Source organism: Anabrus simplex, chromosome 6 (genome assembly GCF_040414725.1).
Source record: "Anabrus simplex isolate iqAnaSimp1 chromosome 6, ASM4041472v1, whole genome shotgun sequence".
Taxonomy (NCBI): domain Eukaryota; kingdom Metazoa; phylum Arthropoda; class Insecta; order Orthoptera; family Tettigoniidae; genus Anabrus; species Anabrus simplex.
In genome coordinates, this window is record NC_090270.1 from 149866535 (window position 1) to 149889660 (window position 23126).

Below are 23126 nucleotides of genomic sequence, written 5' to 3' on the forward strand. Positions count from 1 at the left end.
TTTTCGTGACTGCGCCGTGAATATAGCCGCAGGCCTTCCATTTTTGGTTTTGAAAAATCCTACGTGCATCGCTGGAGTTTCAAATCACGACGGCTCTTGAAAGAAACCAGTGTGTAAGTCATTTCCGAAACATGTTCCGCTTGGATAATCAATCTTTTCTAAATATTTACTTGTTAAATATTACGGGACATGATTTCCTTCTGAAATTCCGAGGTTGGTTTCGTGGTAGGTAAATCCCAGGTAGGAATTTTTACCCGAAGATTCATATAACGTCCGCATGTGCATCGGGGGCTTAAAACCCTGTCCGAAACGAAATACGAGCCAAGTGGTTATGGAAAACCAGAAATACTTTTAGTAAATGAAGAAAATGTATATAACATGTGTCTCCTTTGCAGAATGGTCAGCATTTGGCTCAAAAGAGTCTAGGTTTCAACAACTAGCCCCGCTGGAAATTTTTGCCATGTATGGTTTAATACTCTACCTCGCATGTCGTGCTTATATTATTATAAAACTTCTCATTAATACACCACACTGATGAGCACTACACACATAAGTAAAAGTAGATCATTTATCTCCGTATCATCTGAGCATTCGCCGTGAAACTGAGTCATGTTCACGGTGACGTTGATCGTACCAGTGACCTCAACAAAGTATGGGAGAGGAGTGGAGAGAAAAAATAAAAGAAGATTAAAAGAAAGAAAGAAAGAAAGAAAGAAAGAAGGAAGGAAAAGAGAAGAAAGAGGGAGAGAGAAAGACATGTAAAATTCATTATACAGTACATGCTCGTACTCTTATACTGAATAATCATCGCCAAACATTGTATACGTTGTCCCCTTTCTTATGTAACTTTATTGCACCATGAAAACTCACTAAGAGGAAATTATTGACTCGGAGCCCGTAGCAATCCTTTGACTTATCCTGCACACAATTCAACTTAAGGTAAGACGGTAAGACCGCAGTTAAAGTATGGCTCCAGTGGATGGGAACCTCACCAGGACTACTTGATACGGGAACTGGAAAAAATTCATAGGAAAACAGCTCGGTGTATTCTGGGTGTCTTGCGGCAAAGGAGTAGTGTTATGAGAATGTTGAAAACTCTGAGTTAGGAAGACTTGGGAGTAAGGAGAGGAGATGCTGGACAATTTGGTACGTTCCACGATGTCAGTGGAGAGTTGGCTTGTAACAGCATAAGTAGAAGAATAAGCTTAAGTGGAGCTTCTAAAAGCATGAACATAAAGTTGGAATTCAAGAGGACAAATTGGGACAAATATTCATTTATAGAACGAGGAGTATGAGATTGTTATAAACGACCAAGGTAAATATTCGGTAAGTTCTTTGAAAATGTAAGAAAAAGCTAGTTAAGCAATTAATAGGAAATCTGCCACCTGGGAGACAGCCCTAAATGGAGAAGTAAGTGAGTGAGTGAGTGAGTGAGTGAGTGAGTGAGTGAGTGAGTGAGTGAGATAGATAGATAGATAGATAGATAGATAGATAGATAGATAGATAGATAGATAGATAGATAGATAGATTGATTGATTGATTCCGGATACGGTTGTAAGTTGTAATTGTGTCATGTAACCATCTTTGCGACGATTTTCTTTCGCTTGTAAATCAATCAAACGATCATGAGCCTTCAACGTCACCAATGTAAAACATAAAGGTTAAGGCACTGTATGGAGCCAAGACTTGCATTCAGTCACGGAGACGTGTCTGTCTTGTCAGCAGCCGAAGCAGTTACTTGCCAAGGTTATGATTGTGTCCTGAGGCAAGAAGAGGACGGGAAGGGGGAAACAGGATGTTTCTTTAACCGCAGCTTATCCACTCCTGTGTTCTGTGTGTACTGCAGTAGAGACAACATATAACGTGAGGGATTAACTTCAAATAACACAGGTAAATATTCATACAATATCCCCGGTTTGAGTCGGAATTTGGACAAAACTGAGGGTAAGAAAATCGATCTCGATTTTCATTAATGTTCTATAATGTTTTATAATGTTGAATAATAGAACCATATTTAGATCACAGCTATCAATGGATAAGAAGGGTGGATTAATAATTTAAAACATGTGTAGGCCTAGTAGCAGCAGTGAATTAATTAGCTAGTGACCCTACCTGTATTTAGGCCATAAAATCGGGTCAATAATAATAATAATAATAATTTTCTGGTGGTTTAAAATCGCACTAAACTTCGAAGGTTTTCGGTAATGGCCGTGTCATTGATAGGTACAGCCCCAGCATTTGCCTGGTGTGAAAATGGGAAACCGGAAAAAACAATTAATAATAATAATAATAATAATAATAATAATAATAATAACTGAGTGAACTGGGTACTTGTAAAGATCATGTAGCTGAAAATGAATTCCAGAGATTATGGTTTCAAACCCCACTTTCGGTGGACCTAAAGGATTCTTTTGTTTTTGGTATTCTTCATTTTCACATTGGATGAATAGAGTTTCTGTACCTTAATAAAGGCCTGAATTAACTTAAACCATTCCATAGTTACCGCAAACTTGTTTGTGTCATCGATACATTAAATTAATAATATACATGCATCATCATTATAGAGTAAGGATGGCGAACATTTACCAACTAGTGTGCCACTAAGTGTGGTTTATTATTCTCAACTGTCTACTGCGCCACTTGTTATTTTCGTATTTTAATGGCTCCAACCTCGCTTTCACCACCAACAGCACCACCACTGACTTTCATCCCTAATTCAAAATTATGTTTCATAATATGTTATTACTTGTACATATATATTGTAAATTAATACATTTGATTGCACGTTCCGTGGTCGCATTTTGCCAATACCGCAAGAATACTTAGTAGCCATGTCATTTATGTTCAGTTCATAACTTGTTGCCTTCAGTAACACACGATAACCAGCTGTTGACTTCGCAAGGTTCATTTTAGAAAACAGCTGCTCGCAGGCGTATGCCGACCCAAACAGAGTAAGTAGCGCTTTAGCAAGTTTCTTCACGGCCGAAAACATTTTGGCAGGCTGGTGCACTGTTCAAGTATTAAGCTCTCCGGCTTCTAGAGAGACATGTGTGGCATAGGTTCACCATCCCTGTTATAGATCGGTATGCCTTTCAGCCTTCAGTCTGAAAGCCTCTGTGATTTTACTAAACGTCGCCACAATCCTTCATTTGCAACTAGTGCTGTGGCCTCATTTAGTTCTTTACCTCTTATCGTTAAACCGTTGGAAACTGAGACAAACAATCGCCGCCTATTATCGGGCGAGTTGGCCGTGCGGTTAGAATCGCGCAGCTGCGAGCTTGAAACCGGGAGATAGTGGGTTCGAATCCCACTGTCGGCAGCTCGGAAGACGGTTCTCCATGGTTTCCCATTTTCACACCAGGCAAATGCTGGGGCTATACATTATGGCCACGGCCGCTTCCTTCCCACTCCTAGGCCTTCCCTATTCTATCGTCGCCATAAGACCTATCTGTGTCGGTGCGACGTAAAGTAAATAGCATCCCTGCCCTCCCACTATACTTCACCATTTAAGGTCTAATTTAGTCTATTCATGCTGCTTTATGACAATGGAGTTTATTTACCACCTTTTATCATTTCCTCAAGCAATTTCACCAACATGATTTTTCTCCTCCCCATGAGCTCGGTTGTTCGTGACACCACCAGGAAGAATTCCTTTCACGTTGAGAAGATTTTTCAAAATATTCCCTCCACTTGTCCAGCAATTCCCTGGGATCTGAATTACCCACAACACTGTTAATTTCCTTTCCCTTCCTTTCTTTATTACTGTCCAGAAAGGTTTCCCTGATGCTTGACCTAGCCTTTCCAGGTTATTACCAAAATCTTCCTACGACTTCTTTTTGGATTCAATAACTATTTGTTCCGCTTTGTTTCTTTCATCTGCGTAAAATTCCCTGTCTGCATCAGCCCTTGTTTGAAACCATTTCTGATAAGCCTTCTATTTTACGTTTACGAGCTGCTCTCACTTCATCATTCCACCAAGATGTTCGCTTTTTCCCATCCTTACGCACAGTTGTTCCTAGGAATGCCCTTGCTGTTTCTACTACAGCATCTCTGTGTGCCAACCATTACCTTTCTATATCCTGAACCTGCTTACTATCCACTGTTCGGAACTTCTCACTAATCATATACATGTACTACTGCCTAATTTTCCCGTCCTGGAGATTTCCTACCTTCGTTTCCAGACAGATTTCTCTTTCTCTATCTTAGACCTAGAGATACATAGTTCACTACAGAACAGATAGTGGTCTATATCATCGAAAAATCACCGAAAAACCCACACATCTCTAAACGATTTCCTGAATTCGAAGTCGGTTTAGATATAGTCTATTACGGATCTTTTTGAGGAAATCCATAGGCGAATAGCGAACAATAAGAGGTAACGAAGGAAGGAAAAGAACGAAATAGGAGAACAATGGCTGCTCCACTTGGGACTATCTGCCATGTCTGCGGAAAATTCTGTCTCTTCCACATTGGGCTGTCCAGTCACCAACGGACTCACAGATGAAAAGGAGTTCTGTTTGGAAGAACAACCCACTCATTTTCGATTGTTTGCTATTGTACTATATTATGGATCTGGTACCCCTACCCTCCCAGCCTTATGAATAGCCTTATGCTTGAAGAATGTATTTGTAACTGATAAACCCATACTAGCACAGAAGTCCCATTCCTATTAACTTCCATACCTTCTCCACATTTACCAATCACCCTTTCGTATCCGTCAGTTCTATTTCCAACTTTTGCACTGAAATCGGCCATTAGCACTATCCTATCCTTGCTGTTGACCATGAGTGTGATGCACTCAATGCTTCAAAAACTTGTCAACTTCATCCTTATCTGCACCCTCGCATGGTAAATACACCGAGACAGTTCTCGTCCTAATTCCTCCAAATGCCAAATCTACCCACATCATTCGCTCATTTACATGCCTAACACAAACAATCTTTCGTACAATAGTATTCCTGATGAACAGCCCTACCCCACGCTCTGCCCTTCCCTTTTTAACACCCGTCAAGTACACTTTATATTCTCCTAAATCTTCCTCGTTATCTCCCCTTACAAGAATATCGTTTACTTCTAGCACATCCAGATGCATCCTCTTTGCTGACTCAGCCCATTCTACTTTCTTTCTTCCATAAGCCCCATTAATACGGATAGCTCCCCATCGAATTGCATTTCGTTCCCTAAGTTGTTTCCAAGGAGTCCCTTTCCTGTCAAATGGGAGTGGGACTCCTTTACTCCCACAGGTCCGAAGCTTGCTTGAAATGTTCGGAGCGCTACTTAACATAGTCCAATTGAGGATCTCTCCTCTAACGGGTTAGGGATCACCGGTGGATTATTTAGTCCTAGCCGCCTGGGCACAAGGAAGGCCATGACTCAGAACATGTCCGAGATGAACATTCCCATTCCCGACACTCAGGACCACTTACTAGGTCACTCAGCCGTTGCCCATGGTTCACGAACTAGGACGTGACTACAGTAATCCACACGTTGAACTATAATAATAATAATAATAATAATAATAATAATAATAATAATAATAATAATAATAATAATAAGTCCGAGGCTTGCTTAAAATGTTCTGATCCCGGTAAATTATGTGAAGCAGGATGCTACCCTACTTACACATGAATGGAGCGAAATGATCGCTGGCACAAACAGTTGGAACAATGGCAAGAGGGTACTCGGAATGAGGAGATGAAGGCTAAGTTAGTAATTAACTCGATTGATGAATCTGTACGCATGAACCGGTTTCGGTGGTGGGGTCATGTGAGGTGAATAGTGGAGTATGGATTACCGAGGAGAATAATGGACTTGGCAATAGATGGTAAGAGAAGTAGAGGGAGACCAAGGCGACGATGGTTGAACTCCGTTTCTGATTATTTAAAGAAAAGAGATATAGAACCCAACGAGACCGCAGAGGTAATTACAAATAGAGGATTGTGGCAACATTTAGTAAGTTCGCATAATATTATATAATGAATATGTATAATAATATAATAAACTCTATGCAGACGGGTGCATGCCAACGGAGTGGTAAAGTCACTAGTTTCTCTGTAGTTCTTCACAGCGTTAGCCTGGTTTGAATCCTGGAAAATGAATACCGGTATTTTGAAATGAGAAGTCGCCTTCCTGTGGTTGAGATTCCACTTAAAACTAGAGGTCCCGCGCTTATATTCACGATAGCAACAATTACGTAATACCACAAGCTTCTCTTTACTTTGACGCTGGTTCGTCAAATCTACTTCAAGTAATATCGGTCTGAAGAATGCACAAATCTCTAGGAAAATCCGTATGTTGTTCTTGCTCATTTACATTGAGATATGATCGTCCAGACGCATTTTCAAACGAGTTATCAAAATTACTGGTGGTAGTATGAACTTCGTCCGCTGGGTTCCATAGTTCAAATCCCGGTCACTTCATGTGAGATTCGTCCTGGACAAAGCGAAAGTGGGACAGGTTTTTCTTCGGGTTCTCCGGTTTTCCCTGTCTTTTTCGTTTCCAGCAACACTCTAGAACATCATTTCATCTGTCAGTCATTAATCATTGCCCCAGAGGAGTGCGACAGGCTTCGGCAGCCGGCACAATTCCCATTCTCGCTGCTGGATGGGGGCTCCATTAATTCCATTCCTGATCTGGTCAAATGACTGGAAACAGGCTGAGGATTTTTATTTTCAGTATGAACTTCGTCATTAGTGAGTTACGAAACACTACAATCACCAGATAGTGTACGGGTAATGCGAGATTATGGAATTTTACAAGGATATTCCAAAAAGGGGAACATAAATAACGCAAGGACTATCTTGTTATCACTACAAAGGAATTTATATATTTACAAATAAAAATGAACCCGAATGGCACAGAATTTCCTGTCTTCATTCCTAACAAGCGGTATGGACTCGTTTAGTGATTATGCTTAACTTTTGGACACTAGGGTAGATATTCAAACGCTTCTGAACTTGCAGCTCGTGCGCGCGGTCGCGAGTTCCATCATGTGTTTCATGTCACAGCACAGCCATCGCTGCGCTGGGGTTTTAAAACTGCGGCGGGAAATTATTCGGTTGTGGGTTAATGTCTATCTACACAATGCGTTTCATAAAAGTGGGTGAATGACCGCAGTGGTTAAACGGATATAAATCCACCCGTACACCATCGGTCTTAGGAAAAGCTCCGTTCCACATTTGTCCCAAAGACTTTCTGTGGTCAAGATACCTGAATTCTTATATCTATAATTTATTTTCCTCACCTTGATGAGCAGGTGCAAACTGTGTCGCACATATGTATTTGGCCCTGTGTTAGTGCCGAATGCCCTCCCTGACACCAACCCTATGTGGAAGGATATACATGTATTTTCTGTTGCGTGTTTCTGAGGTGCTTGGTGATGTGGAGTATTTATTTTACGAATAGAAGGAGAGTATTCTAGGACAAACACTAAAACCCAGTCATCGTATCAGAGGAGTTAACCAGATGGGATACAAAGTCGGAAATCGAATCCGTGACCTCTCAACCAAAGGCTTCAATGCTGATCATTCAGCCGAGGAGATACTGGGATGAGGTACTTAGACTACATGTTTGACTCTTCAGAGGTGCGGTTCGTCCAGACTTCCTCTTAATGGACGATAATGCCCGACCACTCAACCAAAGGCTTCAAAGCTGATCATTCAGCCGAGGAGTCGAACGTATAGATAGCTGACTTCCGGTAACGGTGAAAGCGAGGAAATATTCATCATGCACACAGTATTTTCGTATTAGTCTATTTCACGGCAACAATTAGAAACATCTGCACTCTTTCACTTTTTCTAATAACTATAAATTTATAAGAAAACAGAAGAAGCACGACTTGCATTTAATATTTCCAAAACCGAAGTTATTATAGGCTTATTTTGAAGTAGCCGGAGAAATGAATGAAGGAATGAAGCATTTAACAGTGTATTTTTAATTTCTAATGACAAGGAGACTAACTGTGAAGAAACCTGAGAGGGCTGAGTGGAATGTAGGAAATTCGAAACTGAAGCAGCTGAACCTTTTCGAGCATGTTGAGAGAAACTAGTTCGTGATATCAGGAAGCTAACGTATAGACCAGGTCAACCTTGCATTGCTGTACTTTCGGGACGTACGGATGCGAAAAGTGGAAGATCTCAGCTTAGGTAATGAATACGCTGAACGTAACACATTTTAAAATAGCGATAATGATTGTTTGAAGAAGCACGTGAATACAATGGCCGGAGGGTATTCATCAAGAAGAGAGAGAGAAAGAGAGAGAGAAAGAGAGAGAGAAAGACTGGTAGAAGGAAGCAGTTCGATTAAAGCTATGGTTATTAATGGGGCCGGTTTAGGGTCCTGCGAGGCAAATACAGAAGATTCCTTAGATTAAGAGACTAACAGACTCAGCCGTAAGGCGAGTAGATGAAGATGTAAAGGACGATAATTGGACTTCAAGGTAAGTTTCGTAGAAAAGTAATTGCCATATTGTTGGCTTACAAGTACAGGATTACGAAAGCTGTTAATTTCATTCACGAAGACATCCGAATTGTGCGCTAAAGGAACAAGAGTCTATATTGAACACACTCGTCACTGATTCCTTGATACTTTCCTAAGTAGCCCTCCTTCCATGATGAACTACTCCCTTGGTAATCTAACAGTTCGTTAATATTACAAAACACATATCACGAGACATATTCAATGTAAATCTAAGCACAATTATGTTAAAACGTAGATATTTACGAAATTATACTTTTAGGCGCGTGATAATTTTAATTCCACCGAACTGAACATTCGAATGGCCTATCCGATTTCAAAGAATACCTCCAATAAACGCAGAAATCGATTTGTTCGTAATCCGTCTAAATTTACAGAATGTGCTGTTTTACCGATGAGCTCGATAAATTGAATACTTAAATTCAATGAGTTTCAAATACATCCTTCAGAATTAAAAACTTTCAGTAGTATTAATACTAGTAGTACTGGGCGAGTTGACCGTGCGGTTAGGGGTGCGTAGCTGTGAACTTGCACGTGAGAGATAGTGGGTTCGAACCGAATAGTCGGCAGCCCTGAAGATGGTTTTCCGTGGTTTCCTTTTTTCACACCAGAGAAATGCTGGGGCTGTTCCTTAATTAAGGCCACGGACGCGTCCTTCCCACTCCTAAGCCTTTCCTATCCCATCGTCGCCATTAGACCTATCTGTGTCGGTGCGACGTAAAGACAATTGTAAAAAAATATATTAGCAGCGGTAGTCGTGAAAATGGTCTGATATATGCTACTATATAGGCATTGCTCTTTAAATACAGATAACTTTGATAAACGTGTGAGGATGCTTGCCCTGGGTAAGGTTTTATTTCAGTATTTGACTTATCTTTTGATTGTGAATGAACAAGGAATTTCTTTGAGAGTGACTAACGGTGGCATAAATATTCGCAGAATCTGAGAGTATGGCTTGTGCTTTAATATATTGAACTGAACTAATTCATCGCTGTCAGCTTATTGTTTCTGCCTGGAACCACAGAATATAGTATAAATATTTTAGTAGGATTAAGACGGATATTTTCACTCCTGTTTCAAAGATATACGATTGTTACAAGTTGAAATCAGTGCAATCTTCACCTGCGTAGGTATACATTCTTATTTTGTTTATCCAAGTGCTTTTCCATACTATGAAGTTGTTTTATCGTCGAATTTATCAATCACTTGGAGGTGTCAAAACCCCACCATTTTTCGTTATGTACCAAGAAACTAAAGAAATGTACAGTACTGATTGGTATATTCTGTGAAAACAAGTAAGTCATATGATAAAGAGCGAAGGGGAAAGACGATTGCCACAACAGGAAATGACAGGATCAAGAGTAATGCAAGAAATCAAGGCAATTGCCTGAAAAATTGGAATATAGTGAAGTTCTAAATAAAGCAAGTGCTCGTATCTAAATACAGCTCTAATAGGGATCAGGAAGAATTGTGTTTTAAAATTCTCACCGTTTGCGTTCTAAATTATTAAATTAAGATATTTTTTTTAATTCTCGTAGAGCTACGAATTTACCCTCCGCCCTATTTTACACTTTTTCAGTACCAACCTAATTCATAATCACAAATACACTTATAATTATGTAAATGATAATAATAACAATAATAATTGTTACGGAGTTTCCGTGGAACAGAGAGAGGTGAAAGAAGGTGTGGGCTTGAATGGGTCTATCTACGATATAAAAAAATGTAATTAAAAATATTAAAATAAAGGTTATATTTCTTTTCAAATCTCAAACTTAACAAAAGTTTTCACTTTGTGAAATAACAAGGTTGATACATGAAATTTACAATTTCTGAGCTTCAAGCTCAAAATTACAAGTTTACAATGTCGTAAATATAGCGTTTAGATAGACAAGGAGAGAAAATCCCAAGACAGAGCACTTTGCTCCAACCGTTACAATTTACAGCCTTCCAGAGGCACCCCTCAATGTTACAGCAACATCAGAAAAGAGCTTACATGCTCTCCAACTTCAACCTAGGAGCCTATGCTCCCAGTTTCTTACAGCCTACTCCAGGCAACATTACACAAAAACCTTACACTTCTGGCCTCTCCAGGCCCAACCTACAATTTACAATTTTTGTACACAGGGGTATCTATTACCCAAACTACTGGGCCTTCGCGGAAAAGACGAACAGGTTAAATTACTGGCCCAATCTCAAAGTGTATGGAGGCGTACACTTGCTCTCCAAGAAAACCCTACTTGGGCTCGCGGCCCGGTAATGCAGAGGCTAATCCCAAGCAACTGAGGTGACTAGAAGGAATGTTAATTAATGTTTTACAGGAAGAGAAACGGTTATAAAATCTTAGTCACCTCAAGATAAATTGAAAGTGGACTCGAGAGGGTAACGCACTCTCTATCCCTGATTCACAGTTTAAATCTTTATGAAATTTAATATTAGCAGGAAGAAAGTTTACATTTTAGAAAACAGATAGTTACATAGTTGAAGATTAAAACCTTCGCCTCGGGCAAGTTTGCAGAGATAGCTAGAGAGATAGAAAACTGGTGGCCCTTACCTGGGCTGATGTTCTGCCTGCCGAAGAATGAGGCACCCCGCCTCCTGGCCTCCTGTCTTAACACACACACGCAGAACTTCGACGATCAATAAGACAAAGTGGCTTGAAAAAGCCGCTTATATACCCGAGGGAAGGGTTCGAGAAGGCTCTGGACTAAATTCGGACACACTCTCTCAGTTTTACTGGGAGAATAAAAAGTTACACGAAGCCTATTATTGGTTGAAAAATAAATACAGAAAATTTGTGATTGGCCAGACTCAAAAGCTGGCGGGATGAGAAGGAAGTGTTGCAAACCTTGAAATATTAAAATAAATGAAAGTTAATTTAGTTGAGAAAACATATAAAAACAAATTTAAATCACTCATTCTTCCATCTTGCACCAGAGTGCATGACCTCAGTTTTTGTACAGACATCTATGGGAAAAGGTTCAACCTTATTGATGTACACCAGAACAAAGAAAAAGAACTCCCGTCAGTTTAGGAAACTTTAAAAGTAACAAACTTCTCAGTTATTCAGTAGTGACATCTTCTGATTAATGTCCGAACTTTTATGTATTAGTAGTTTCACGTTTTATTCGAGAGATAGAGTTCTTTAAGGCGCTTCTTTTAAATGTGCAGGGTTGAGGTGTACATCCAGGTATAATAATAATAATAATAATAATAATAATAATAATAATAATAATAATAATAATCCGAAGGAGACATAAGCTGGAGTAGTTTATACAATTAAATGATTTTTGTCAGTGATCATATCAGCATGAAAATTCATATGTATATGTTTCATTACAACAACAACAAACATCTGGGCTAGGGAATGTAAAGCATATCATGTACGCTACATTTTATATATTTGAGATATTCTGGGCATAAAAATATGTTTCTTTAAATATTTATTAATTATTTTACCTGAAAGAACACACAAATGCTTACTTCCACGTAAAAATAATTGGTGCAAAGTGCACTGCATAGACTCACTCGTAACTTAAAAAAAGGCTTAAAAGAAAGCTTTTGGACGGCTGACAGCACTTCTTTAGTACCTGGAACATCGGAAATATGAATATGCCTGTTCACTGGAACAACGGACAGCAAAGGTTTTAAAGATCGTTACGTTTTCATATAATTTCGTGTGGCTATTTCTCTCCGGGTGCAGCCCTTGTAAGGCAGACCCTCCGATGAGCGTGGGTGGCATCAGCCATGTATAAGTAACTGCGTGTTATTATGGTGGAGGATAGTGTTGTGTGTGGTGTGTGAGTTGCAGGGATGTTGGTAACAGCACAATCATTGGATTAACCAATGAAGGTTAAAATCCCCGACCTGGCTGGAATCGGACCCTGGACCCTCTGAACCGAAGGCCAGTACACTGACCATTCAGCCAACGAGTCGGAGTGATCATAACCATGCCAAAGTATATTCCCTGCGTTGTTCAGGTAACTATTGTTGGAAATCAATTGACTGCGTCTCAGCCCACGTGAAAATCACCATGTCTTGCAGCATCACCCCATCGTATGAACATTCTTCCAGCAGGTCCATATTCCGTGTAATCAGTCGACGATTCAGTTCGTATAGGCATGAATCACATCCATGCCGAAGTACAAGAACTTCGCACTGCTGCTACTGTCACTTGAGCATTGTATCATTGCTGGCATTATATCTGATCACACCGTCACTACTGGTAATGAGGATCGCGCGGAATGGCGATATTAAATCTTTCTGTTGAGTGACGCTCTATGATTAATATACAAGGAAGTGTAACACTAGGGAAGGACGAATTAAAGGCAAAGCTTAAAAAGTGGATCAAAGAATTTCGTAAGTATGGACGGAGAAGTGACATTTTATGCGACATGTGGCAAAGAGGTAAGTCAATTTGAATTTAAAATTTGTAGATACGGCTCTTTGAAATAGAAATTCACATTTACTGTAGCTTAAAACAGCGTTCAATTGTATGCAATTTATTACTCGCATACTAACTTAATTCTAATAATTGAAAATAATATATGATTTTTATCTTCTCATTAAAATGATAGGTTTATTATGTTTGATGTGGTTACAAATAACATACATTTCCTTCGCGCTGGTGAAGTCTGAAAATGTTTACACTGACGTAACATACAGGTACAGCGTCACATGCAGAGAACCTTGGTTTTCCGATTGACATCGAAAAAATGTATCAAGTCAGTTAATAACGCCGATGCGGTGTAGCCAGCCATAATGAAAATAAATTTATCTCACAAACAAAAAATGGAAAAAAAAACAAATAGTTTTACGTAAATGTTTATACGGTGATCATAACCATAAGGCAACCAGTTTTACGTAGAATCCAAACCAAAGCAAGGAAATGCATCATTTCAAAAATCCAACATGTATTGACCAGGTTTCATACCAACCTGATTTGGTGAAAACCCAGTTAAGACATACCTTGACTGTCACACCCATTGACCCATTGCGCATGTATGAAGTGTGTGTTCTTTTCTGTCTCACCCAAATACAACAATACAAACTTATGTGCAAATAATTATATAACTTTCATCCTCACTATCATATGGTCTTCTTTGGTACAATATTCATATCGTTTTTTTTGTGTGTGTGTGTGTAAAGATAGTACATCTTCCTTTCTTTCTTTCCAAAAGGCCAGCATGCTCACCGCAGTTATAATATTCTTAACTGCACCGACAGGTCTTCACTTAGCCAGTGTAACGAAGAACCCAACTTTAGAATGTACCTGCACCTCGACTCATTTTGAAGATACTCGATTCTCTGTGAAGTGTCAAAGGAATTCAAGTGGCCAATGGAATGTTAACGTAAGTACTATGATGTTTGGAATGTGAGGCTTTGAATGTTTGAAAACCTCTATTTGATACATTAAATAATATAATCACATTAAGAAGTTCATGAAAAGGAATTTAACAATACTTTATAAAATTTTAAAAATTGGCTGTTAACACTAATGAAATTCACAATAACTAACGAACATATTAACACGGTTATCTTAACGGATTCGAGAAACATATCCTAATACTATAACACTCAGTTCCTACTTTTGCTATAACCGTATAAACAGCATTGAGGATACATTTATAACTGTTCGGTTCTCCAGTCTAACGAAACTAATTTTGAATAAATAAACTACCTGAATAAAAAGCACAGAATTATACCTGGAAAAGAAACAATATAATTCTGTTACCATATGTTTTCTTTTTCAGGTATAAATGTATTTACTTACTATGTTGTTCGTAGTTTACATGGACCATCTGCTGAAAGGTATACAGTCGCAGGGAAGGATTGAGTTAGGTGGAAATGTAGTAAGCAGTCTGACTTCGTTTTAATGGCAGATTATGCCAAAAGCCTGCATGAAAATAGCTGCAATGAGTATGGTATGAAAATTAGCCTTTCCAAGACTAAACTGATGTCAGTAGGTAAGAAATCCAAAAGAACCGAATGTCAGATTGGGAATACAAAGCTGGAATACATATAATTTCAAGTAATTTAGATGTTTGCTCTCCCACGATTTTAAGCTAGTACAGTAAGTGAGATTCAATTACGGTGCAGTAAAGCTAATGCAGTTAGGTCGCAGTTGCGATGGACAGTATTCTGTAAGCAGGAAGTCAGCTCCCGGACGACACTATCTTTAAATGTGTGTTTTCAGACCAACATTGCTGTACGGGAGTGAAAGCTGGGTGGACTCAGGATATATCACTCATAAGTTAAAAGTATCAGTCATGAAGATAGTGAGAATGATTGCTAGTGCAAGTAGATGGGAACAATGGCAGGGGGATAGTCGAAATGAGGTTATAAAGGCTAAGTTAGTAATGAAGTCGATGGATGAAGCTGTAGGCATAAAGCGGCTTCGGTGGTTGGATCCTGTGAGGCGAATGGAGGAGGATTTACCCAGGAGAATAATGGTCTCTGTTATGGAAGGTAGGAGGAGTAGAGGGAGTCCAAGACGGCGATGTTTAGACTCAGTTTCTAACGATTTAAAGATAAGAGGTATAGAACCATACGAGGCCACATAACTAGTTATAAATAGAGGATTGTGGTGGCGTTTAGTAAATTCACAGAGGCTTTCAGACTGAACGCTGAAAGGCGTAACAGTCTATAATCAAGTTGTATGCATTGTATGTATGTATGGACGGTGTTATGAATCAAGCGGCTATGTGTCAAATCTTAAATAATTATGTTATTGGCTTTACGTCGCACTGATTACATTTTCAAAGGTTTTCGGAGACGCCGTGGTGCCAGAATTTAGTCCCTCAGGAGATCTTTTACGTGCCAGTAAATCTACCGACACAAGGCTGACGTTTTTGAGCACTTTCAAATACCACCGGACTAAGCCAGGATCGAACCTGCCAAGTTGGGGTCAGAAAGCCAGCGTCTCAACCGTCTGCGACACTCAGCCTAGTGTCAAATCTTAATTTTGGGCAAAACGCTTTCACATTTTTCATATTTAAAATCGTCTTAAAAATATATTTTAGTCAAAATAAATAAATATTTGGCACAGTTTCGTAATATGGTGCGCGTAAAGCTATTATTCAGAAGAAAACTAATTCAGTGCGATATTTTCTTCTTTTCCTCAAATTTAACTTAGTCGTATTTGCAGTTTCCGGACCAGAGATATGCATCAAGCGTCTAAGCACTAAACTGGGGCGGTTAACTTGTTTATGCTCAGGGCTACGGAAAATGTAGTTATGCCACAACAAGTTAAGTGCCATTATGTGAAATATTGTTGTTACCTTCTCTTACTATTTTATTACATAAGAATTTCACAGAAACATACAGACAAATAAGTGTCGAACACGTATAACAAATAGCAGAAAAAGGAGGAAAAGGTATCATTCCTATCTGACTAGTTGACGAGGAATGGAATCGACATCCTTCCAGGTACACCTTTTAGCACCTGTGCTAGCACACCTACTTCAAGGCCTTATAAAATTTATTATTAACCTAATGAAAGCTTATGACCTTGCTGTATGTATTTCTTAACTGCTTGATGAAAATAAGTTTCTTAAATCCAAACAGCCAACTTGTTAATTTTTAGAGTGTGATACAGTAAAAAGCGCGCAAGCACTAATGATAATGCACTGTAGGTCCTGTAGCAATAACTCGTACTACATACCTGTGCTATATGGGAGAATGTTACAGAACGCCAAATACCACTTAGGGAATCAATTCTTTGAATAAGGCGGATAGACGACTGATTCATAACTTGCAACCCCACATTATGATAGTACCACTTACCTAATTCTCTGCTGCAGCTGTTTAAATTAGAAAGAGACTTCAGTGAGTATTCGAGCAGTTAGATCGACACTTTAGGGGATAAATGGTACCAGTATTCCGTTTATTTAATTGTCACTTAGCCGGTTGATGAATAACATCGTTCAAATCAGTTTCCGCATACTGAAGAAACTAACAGTTATAAATTAACTGAGTTGACACTGCAGAGAGATAGCTTCTGATTTCACAAAAGGACAAATTCAGTATACAAACAAGCTTGGAGAATTGTTCGACTGTTGATATCGTAAATATAACTATGGGACCTCCAGTTTTCCGTGAAATCCACACTGTACGTTCCAGTTGGTGACCAATACTCGAAGTACAGCAGCCTTGGTCAGAACCCAGTGGCTGTCACTCGGTATCACGTCCCCATTATTTTATACCTCATCTTATAAGAAAACATTCTTTGTTATCCAAGTTCGACCATGCGAATGCATGTTCCCAATTTTGCAACTACAATGGCACTTGGCTTTACCATGAGGCAGAGAATGAACACTAGATGAAAAGCAGATTTGTGCTTATCGTGGTGCCAAGTCATGTTTCTAAACTGTCGATACATCAGTGACTGTCGGAGAATTGCACCCATTGTTAAATGCAGAATTTATTTGGGATGGACGACAGTCTAATTGACACTCCCTGTCAGTGGATACTTTTTACTGATTCGGCGGTTACCGACACCACACGCCCTAGGGAGAGGCTATCTCCCTAGTCCTATCAGTACAACGTGTAGCCGCCATCTTGCTCCAAGTTCAGCTTCCATCAAGTTACCCTGGACCATGTCTCATCTTGTCCAGTTAGGTTAAGCCTAGAATCGAATCTGAAACTTGAATCTGTAACCTCTTTGTAAGGTTAAGTCTGGCGTCAAATCCGTGCCTGTTAAGTTAGAGCACTTTGGCATCTAATTTGGTTCTATAAAGGTAACACCCTTGTAAGGTTAAGCTTAGGATCGAATCCAGGGCCTGTGAGTTTAAGCGTGGAGTCGAATCCATAATCACGTTGGCTGTTAGGTTCAGCTTGCACGTTTGACATCATACTTGGGTCTATAATGTTAACGCCCTTAATCCTAGGTTCGAACCAGGAGTCTGTGAGGTTAAGCCTGAACACGTTATGCCTGTTAGGTTAAGCTTGCACTCTTACCCATGTTCACGTTGACTGTTAGGTTAAGCTTGCACTCTTGGGCATCGAACTTGGGTCTGTAAGGTTACATCCCTTAGGCCTAGGGTCGAACCCAGGATATGTGTGGTTCGGCCTGCACATGTAGCTGGCGTAACGCCATTTGAGGTTAAGGGTGCACTCTTAGCGAACCGCCCCACTTTTCAAACCGCCCGCCAAATGAGATCATGTGAGGTTAAGCATGCACGATTAGTCAGCACTCCGTGTGGAGGAGGCCTCTACCAGGGGCGTGTGGTGGTGGTGGTGGCCGCCGAACCCGTGAAAAGTATCTACTCCTGTCGTGCTATGTGAGCATGGACCAGATCCATGGTGAGATGTTCCCTTACCATCTGGTACGGAAGAATGGAACACCGAATGTGAGGAAAATTTTAAAGCTGTCAAAATGACGCCAGGTCAAAAGGAATGACTACTGTAGCTAACGTTATTATTATTATTATTATTATTATTATTATTATTATTATTATTATTATTATTATTATTATTACCGGTATTATTATTACAGCAATGGAATTAGGGGTATCTCCATAAAAGATAAACAGATTCGTAAGTAAATCACACAGGCCACTTTTCATATCTATTCAACCTTCCCACTATGTGGTACTCTACTCTAAACTATCTGCTATATCACACAATGATTGAAAATTCATTATGTTGAATATTCCGAAAGTTTGCAGTGAATAGATTTTACGTAGCAATGATTATATTACTAGAATGTATGACTGTTCCTATCTCCTGCTCCATGTAGTATTTTTGCATCGATCTCGTATCACAGACCATAGCAAAATGTAGCTTCCGATGAAATTTGTCTCATTTATCGCTGTGAGAGTAAGGAAGTTGCTGATGTGCGAGTGATACTAAGTAATAAGATTAAATATTAATACTGTTATTGGCTGTACGTCCCACTAACTACTTTTACGGTTATCGAAGTCGTCGAGGTGCAGGAATTTAATCCCGCAGAAGTTATCTTAAGTGCCAGTAAATCTACCGACACGAGGCTGACGTATCTGAGCACCTTCAAATACCACCGGACTGAATCAGGATCGAACCTGCCAAGTTGGGTTCAGAAGGCCAGCACTTCAACCGTCTGAGCCATTCAGCCCGGCAGTAATAGGATTCCGAGTACGACTATCATATCTAAATCTGTAAAAGGTGTTACTCACAGCCCAGTCATGCCACACTCTCCGGCTCAGTGACGGCAGTTATGGAAAACTATCTCACCCTTCATCTTCCCTGGGACAGTAAGTCGCACTATTTTACCGCCTTTGGATTTTGCAGTTTCTCTAGAACAATATGAATTTCAGTACTGATACGTTGGATACTGTTGTAACCAAGGTTGAAGTTTACAAACACAACTTTTATTGCTTCACTTTAGGATATTTACACAAATAACTGAAATTTATTTTGAAGCAAAAAGGAATATTGAATCTTGAGAAAAGTCTGTCTTTATACAATATGTACAGGTTTACAGTCTTTATATACACTTCTATCTTGAAAAGATAGTCTTTGTGAATGGACACGTTGATAGTCGAGAACTATCTGGCACACTAACATAAATGTCTTTGAGAGTCCTTATTTGTTGAAGTGCCTGAATTCCTAAAAAGCAAGTTCAATTGATTGAAGAAATTCCACCTAGCGAAACTAAGGGAGCTTGCATAACTTAGGGAATGAAAATGGCTTGTAAAAGAATTACGGAACATAGGCAGCGGAAACAGGTAAGGGAGCGGTGACCAGAGGTGAAACCTCGTACTGCCAGAAATTCAGTCCACCTGGTCGAAGCACATTTTCAAGAGGAGTAGCCTCCGTGCTCGACGTAGGGTGTATTCTGGAGCTGGACACCGGGGCAAGTGGGCAAGTGAGCAGGCCGGGAGCTCCTATTTATAGTACACTCGATGGTCAGGCACGCGCACTGAGGGCTGCGCGTCGAAGCTAGCAGAATGATACACAGGCGCGCGTGCAGCTGGCTGACGGAGCGAGAAGGAAGCGCCGGACATACAACAGATACTTTACAAAATCTCCTGTTCGTGTTTCGTTATTGTTCACTTCTAATCTGATATTGCACAGTACTGATGTACCGCGTGTTAATCACCATTGCACAATAGCCTACTTTCCTCTCTTTATTAAGAGGATTGTATCACAAATGAAACATTCAATGTAATTATGAGAGCTGCCCAAATGAAAATGACATTTTCTTTGGTATGTCATATGTAATACACGAGCATACAGTAAAAAATAGTGATGTTTGATTGAAATATCTGCCTAACTATACTCACTTCTTGGTTGAATCAAGTGTCGCAGCGATCCACACTGTATCTAATACCCCTGATATGAGTGAACAACGTCCGTGGTTGGTGGCGAAACCATTCCCCATCGAAGTCTCGGATTCACTGTTGCTTTCTAACCGGCATCCCATGATTGTAGTTGTTTTCCTTTTCTCACTAGGCTGTCCATTGTGCCAGGTCTGGTTTTGCCACGTCCTTACTCGTCCATGATGAAATTCCCAACTCTATCTGAACACTACACAGCGTGATACATACTAATACCCACGCGCACATCCTTCATACGACGGTAAATGTCGGCTTCCCTAACTCCATCTGACATCATAAATAGAATAACTTAGGTACGTTCGGCAATTCTGGACGATTTCATGGCAAAATCGTACTTTGACACTTTGCTTCTACGGACAAACAGCATACTAACACTTTTGTGACGATTCCAGATTTCTTACTGACATGCGTAGACATCCGCCGACGAATTCGCAGTGTTCTCTTTCTTCGAATAACGAAGCTCGTACTTAATTCTCAGTTTCATTTGCACAACACTTATGTTTCCCTGAATGGAGCTGTTAGGAATACCTAATCTTAGATTGCAGATTAGTGTACATGACATAATAGTTGAAGGATTAATCCCCGTCAGCTAGCGACCACTCATTGTGATGTCACTGCCAGATCACACACAATGAACTATTGTTTGATTTGTAGGTAAACCAACAGGCCACTACGGCAGCCCCAGGAAGTGCTACTCCATTTCGACTGTTTGTGGAGCAGAGTACCGTAACTTGTGAACAAGGTATGTACAAAAGCACTTTGCATAGTTCACCGATTTACAGGTATGTATTCAACGATCATAAGAGTACAATTATATAACTGATAGAATAATGTAATCAGGAAGAATAACACACTGCTTGATAATTATGTTTAAATCAGAGCTATCATCTCTTACAGACATAAAGAATCGGGTAGGATAGTGCGTATCCAGGAACTCCCAAGTTCTTAGAGCTTACAGTTTCTATGAAGCTCAGAGGAGGAAATTATCCTCTATCGAACGGTCAGATCAGCACAGCATCTACCATCCATTGTTCATGTTCTGAAGTTAACATGTTGGTAATAGTAAATTCCGGAATATTTCAGAACACATGTCACAGTGCATCGAAGATTGCAATAATTTTTCCTGAGCAGTTGGGGAAGAGAAAACTCACTGAGTGTTGAATTACTGTTTACATCAATGTCGTGGTTGACACTGAAGTAAATGTATAATAATTTGCTGTATTCGATTGATTCTCTAAATTCCGACTTGATTCCTGACTTCTACCGAAGTGTTTCTTCGGATCGATTCTTCGGTTTTAAGGAAGGTACGTCCAAGCTGCGGAGTCTATATTTTCTGCTCGTTTTAGCTGTGGTTAAATTCCAATGCAAACTTACAACTATCGGATAAAATGCAGAGATATTCCACTTTTCAAATGGCAGAAACTTGTAGAATTCTTTTGTTCAAAACTCATTTCGTGTAATAGTGAAATTTCTTGTTTGATGAAGTTCTCTTTATCGTGCAAATTTTTTGTTACTTTTATCTCGATACTTTGACACTTTATATTGGATTCATTCTGTACCTCTTCAAAAATCTCTATCAAATCGAATACTTTTGGATGGGAGGAGTAAAATTAAGCGTTAAGTTTCGAGTGGAATGGGAAAATAATATTAATCCCTTACCCTAGGATGATAACGAACACCAACTTCTAACGGAATCATCACGGAATCCTTTTCGGATGAGCTTGGGAGGCGGGTTTTCGAGATGTTCAACTTGCTAATTGCTAAGCAGCAAGCATTTGAGAAATATAGTAATACGATATTTCAAATATTTAGAAAACATGCCGAAGAGGAATATGATTATAACCGCGTATTAACTAATGTATTGCTACCAAAATTGCAGAGGTTTGAACTCAGGTGAATCCTTGAGCAAAATATGCAGTTAAAAATCACGTGAAAACACATGGATGCGACTTTCAGCGTCTGTTCAAAATGCAGTATGAGCTATGGTTGTTTCAATGACAACAAAAATGTCTGCAGTACTGTGAAGATTTTTTTATATTTCCACAAGACATATCGAAATTGTGATACATTTAATGTTTTGTTTCATACATAAATTTGGTATCGGCTACACATTTAGTAATTCAAAATTATTTATGTTCCCACTACACATTGTTTTCACTATTTTAAGAAGCATATTGTAAATATATTCTACTGTACATATAATAATAATAATAATAATAATAATAATAATAATAATAATAATAATAATAATAATAATAATAATAATAATAATTGTTACCGTGTTTTAGTGGTAGGTAGAGGTGAAAGAAGGTGCGGGCGTGAACGGGTCTCAAACTACGGAATCAAAGTTAATGTAAAATTTAACAAGGTTATATTTTCTTTTCAAAAACAAAGAAATAACAAGCATGGCAGGTACAAAGTAGCAAGTCCAAAGGGTAGTTACAATATTTACAGGATTTGGGCTTCGCGCCCTGACTTCACAATGCTTGGGCAATCAGCTCAGTTTTACCCCAAACACAAGTTTCAACAGAGGGGCAGAAAACCCCATTCATGCCAAGGAGTCCTTGCTCCAAATTACACTGAAAAGCCTCCACGAGGCATACAACACTCAATTTTCAAAAGAGCCACACGCTCTCAACTTTAAGCCTCTCAAAGGCCACACCAAACTCCACCTTCGAGTTGTCCTCACTGGACATAGACACAGGGGTAAAATACCCAACCTACTGAGGTCTATTAAATGAAAAGAAGGTTGATTACATGACCTCCAAAATAACAATTTGAGAGGAGGCGATCTGCACTCCTAATACACTTGTTTTTAAAACCTAATCTGGCTCTAGGCCACTAATGCACGGGCTAATCCCATACTACAGAGGTGACTTTAGAAAAGAGCAATTTGTTTTACGTTAACGAAGAATAGGTTGAGAAAATAAGTTCACCTCAAAACAATGTGAGTGGGAGCTCGAGAGGGTTAGCACTCTCTATCCCAATATGCAGCTTTAAAAGAGAATAGATGAAAGATTGGTTACATTTTAGGAAAAGGTTACATGGTGGAAACGCTTCGAACCCGCTCCGAGAGTTAAACTGCCAACCTAGCAAGAAAATAAGTTATTAAGAGGCCATTACCTGGTGTTGAACAGCTGGAGAAGAAAGAGGCGCTTCCCGCCCCCTGCTATGTACTTTACACACTGAAAGATGGAAAAGAAGTGGCCCGGAGACCCAAAAATCAGCAGTTTAAATACTCTCGCGGAAGGTTCTAGGCGTTTTAGGGAAGAGAACACCCGCCCACAATCACTTTATTGGCTAGGGTACAGAAACATATCCAAGTTGGGGGAA

At 39.5% G+C, this 23126-nt stretch overlaps 1 protein-coding gene across 1 annotated transcript in view; it reads left to right on the top strand.

Moving 5' to 3' along the window:
* Window positions 1-1767: 1767 nt before the first annotated feature.
* The window catches only part of LOC136875590 (hemolymph lipopolysaccharide-binding protein), a 42724-nt gene continuing 21365 nt past the window's right edge, over window positions 1768-23126 (top strand). Inside the window, exons 1-3 of the mRNA XM_067149133.2 lie at window positions 1768-1890; window positions 13656-13826; window positions 20448-20535. Coding sequence (XP_067005234.2) covers window positions 13662-13826; window positions 20448-20535 — 253 coding nt within the window. The 5' untranslated portion in view covers window positions 1768-1890; window positions 13656-13661. The remainder of the gene's footprint in view (window positions 1891-13655; window positions 13827-20447; window positions 20536-23126) is intronic.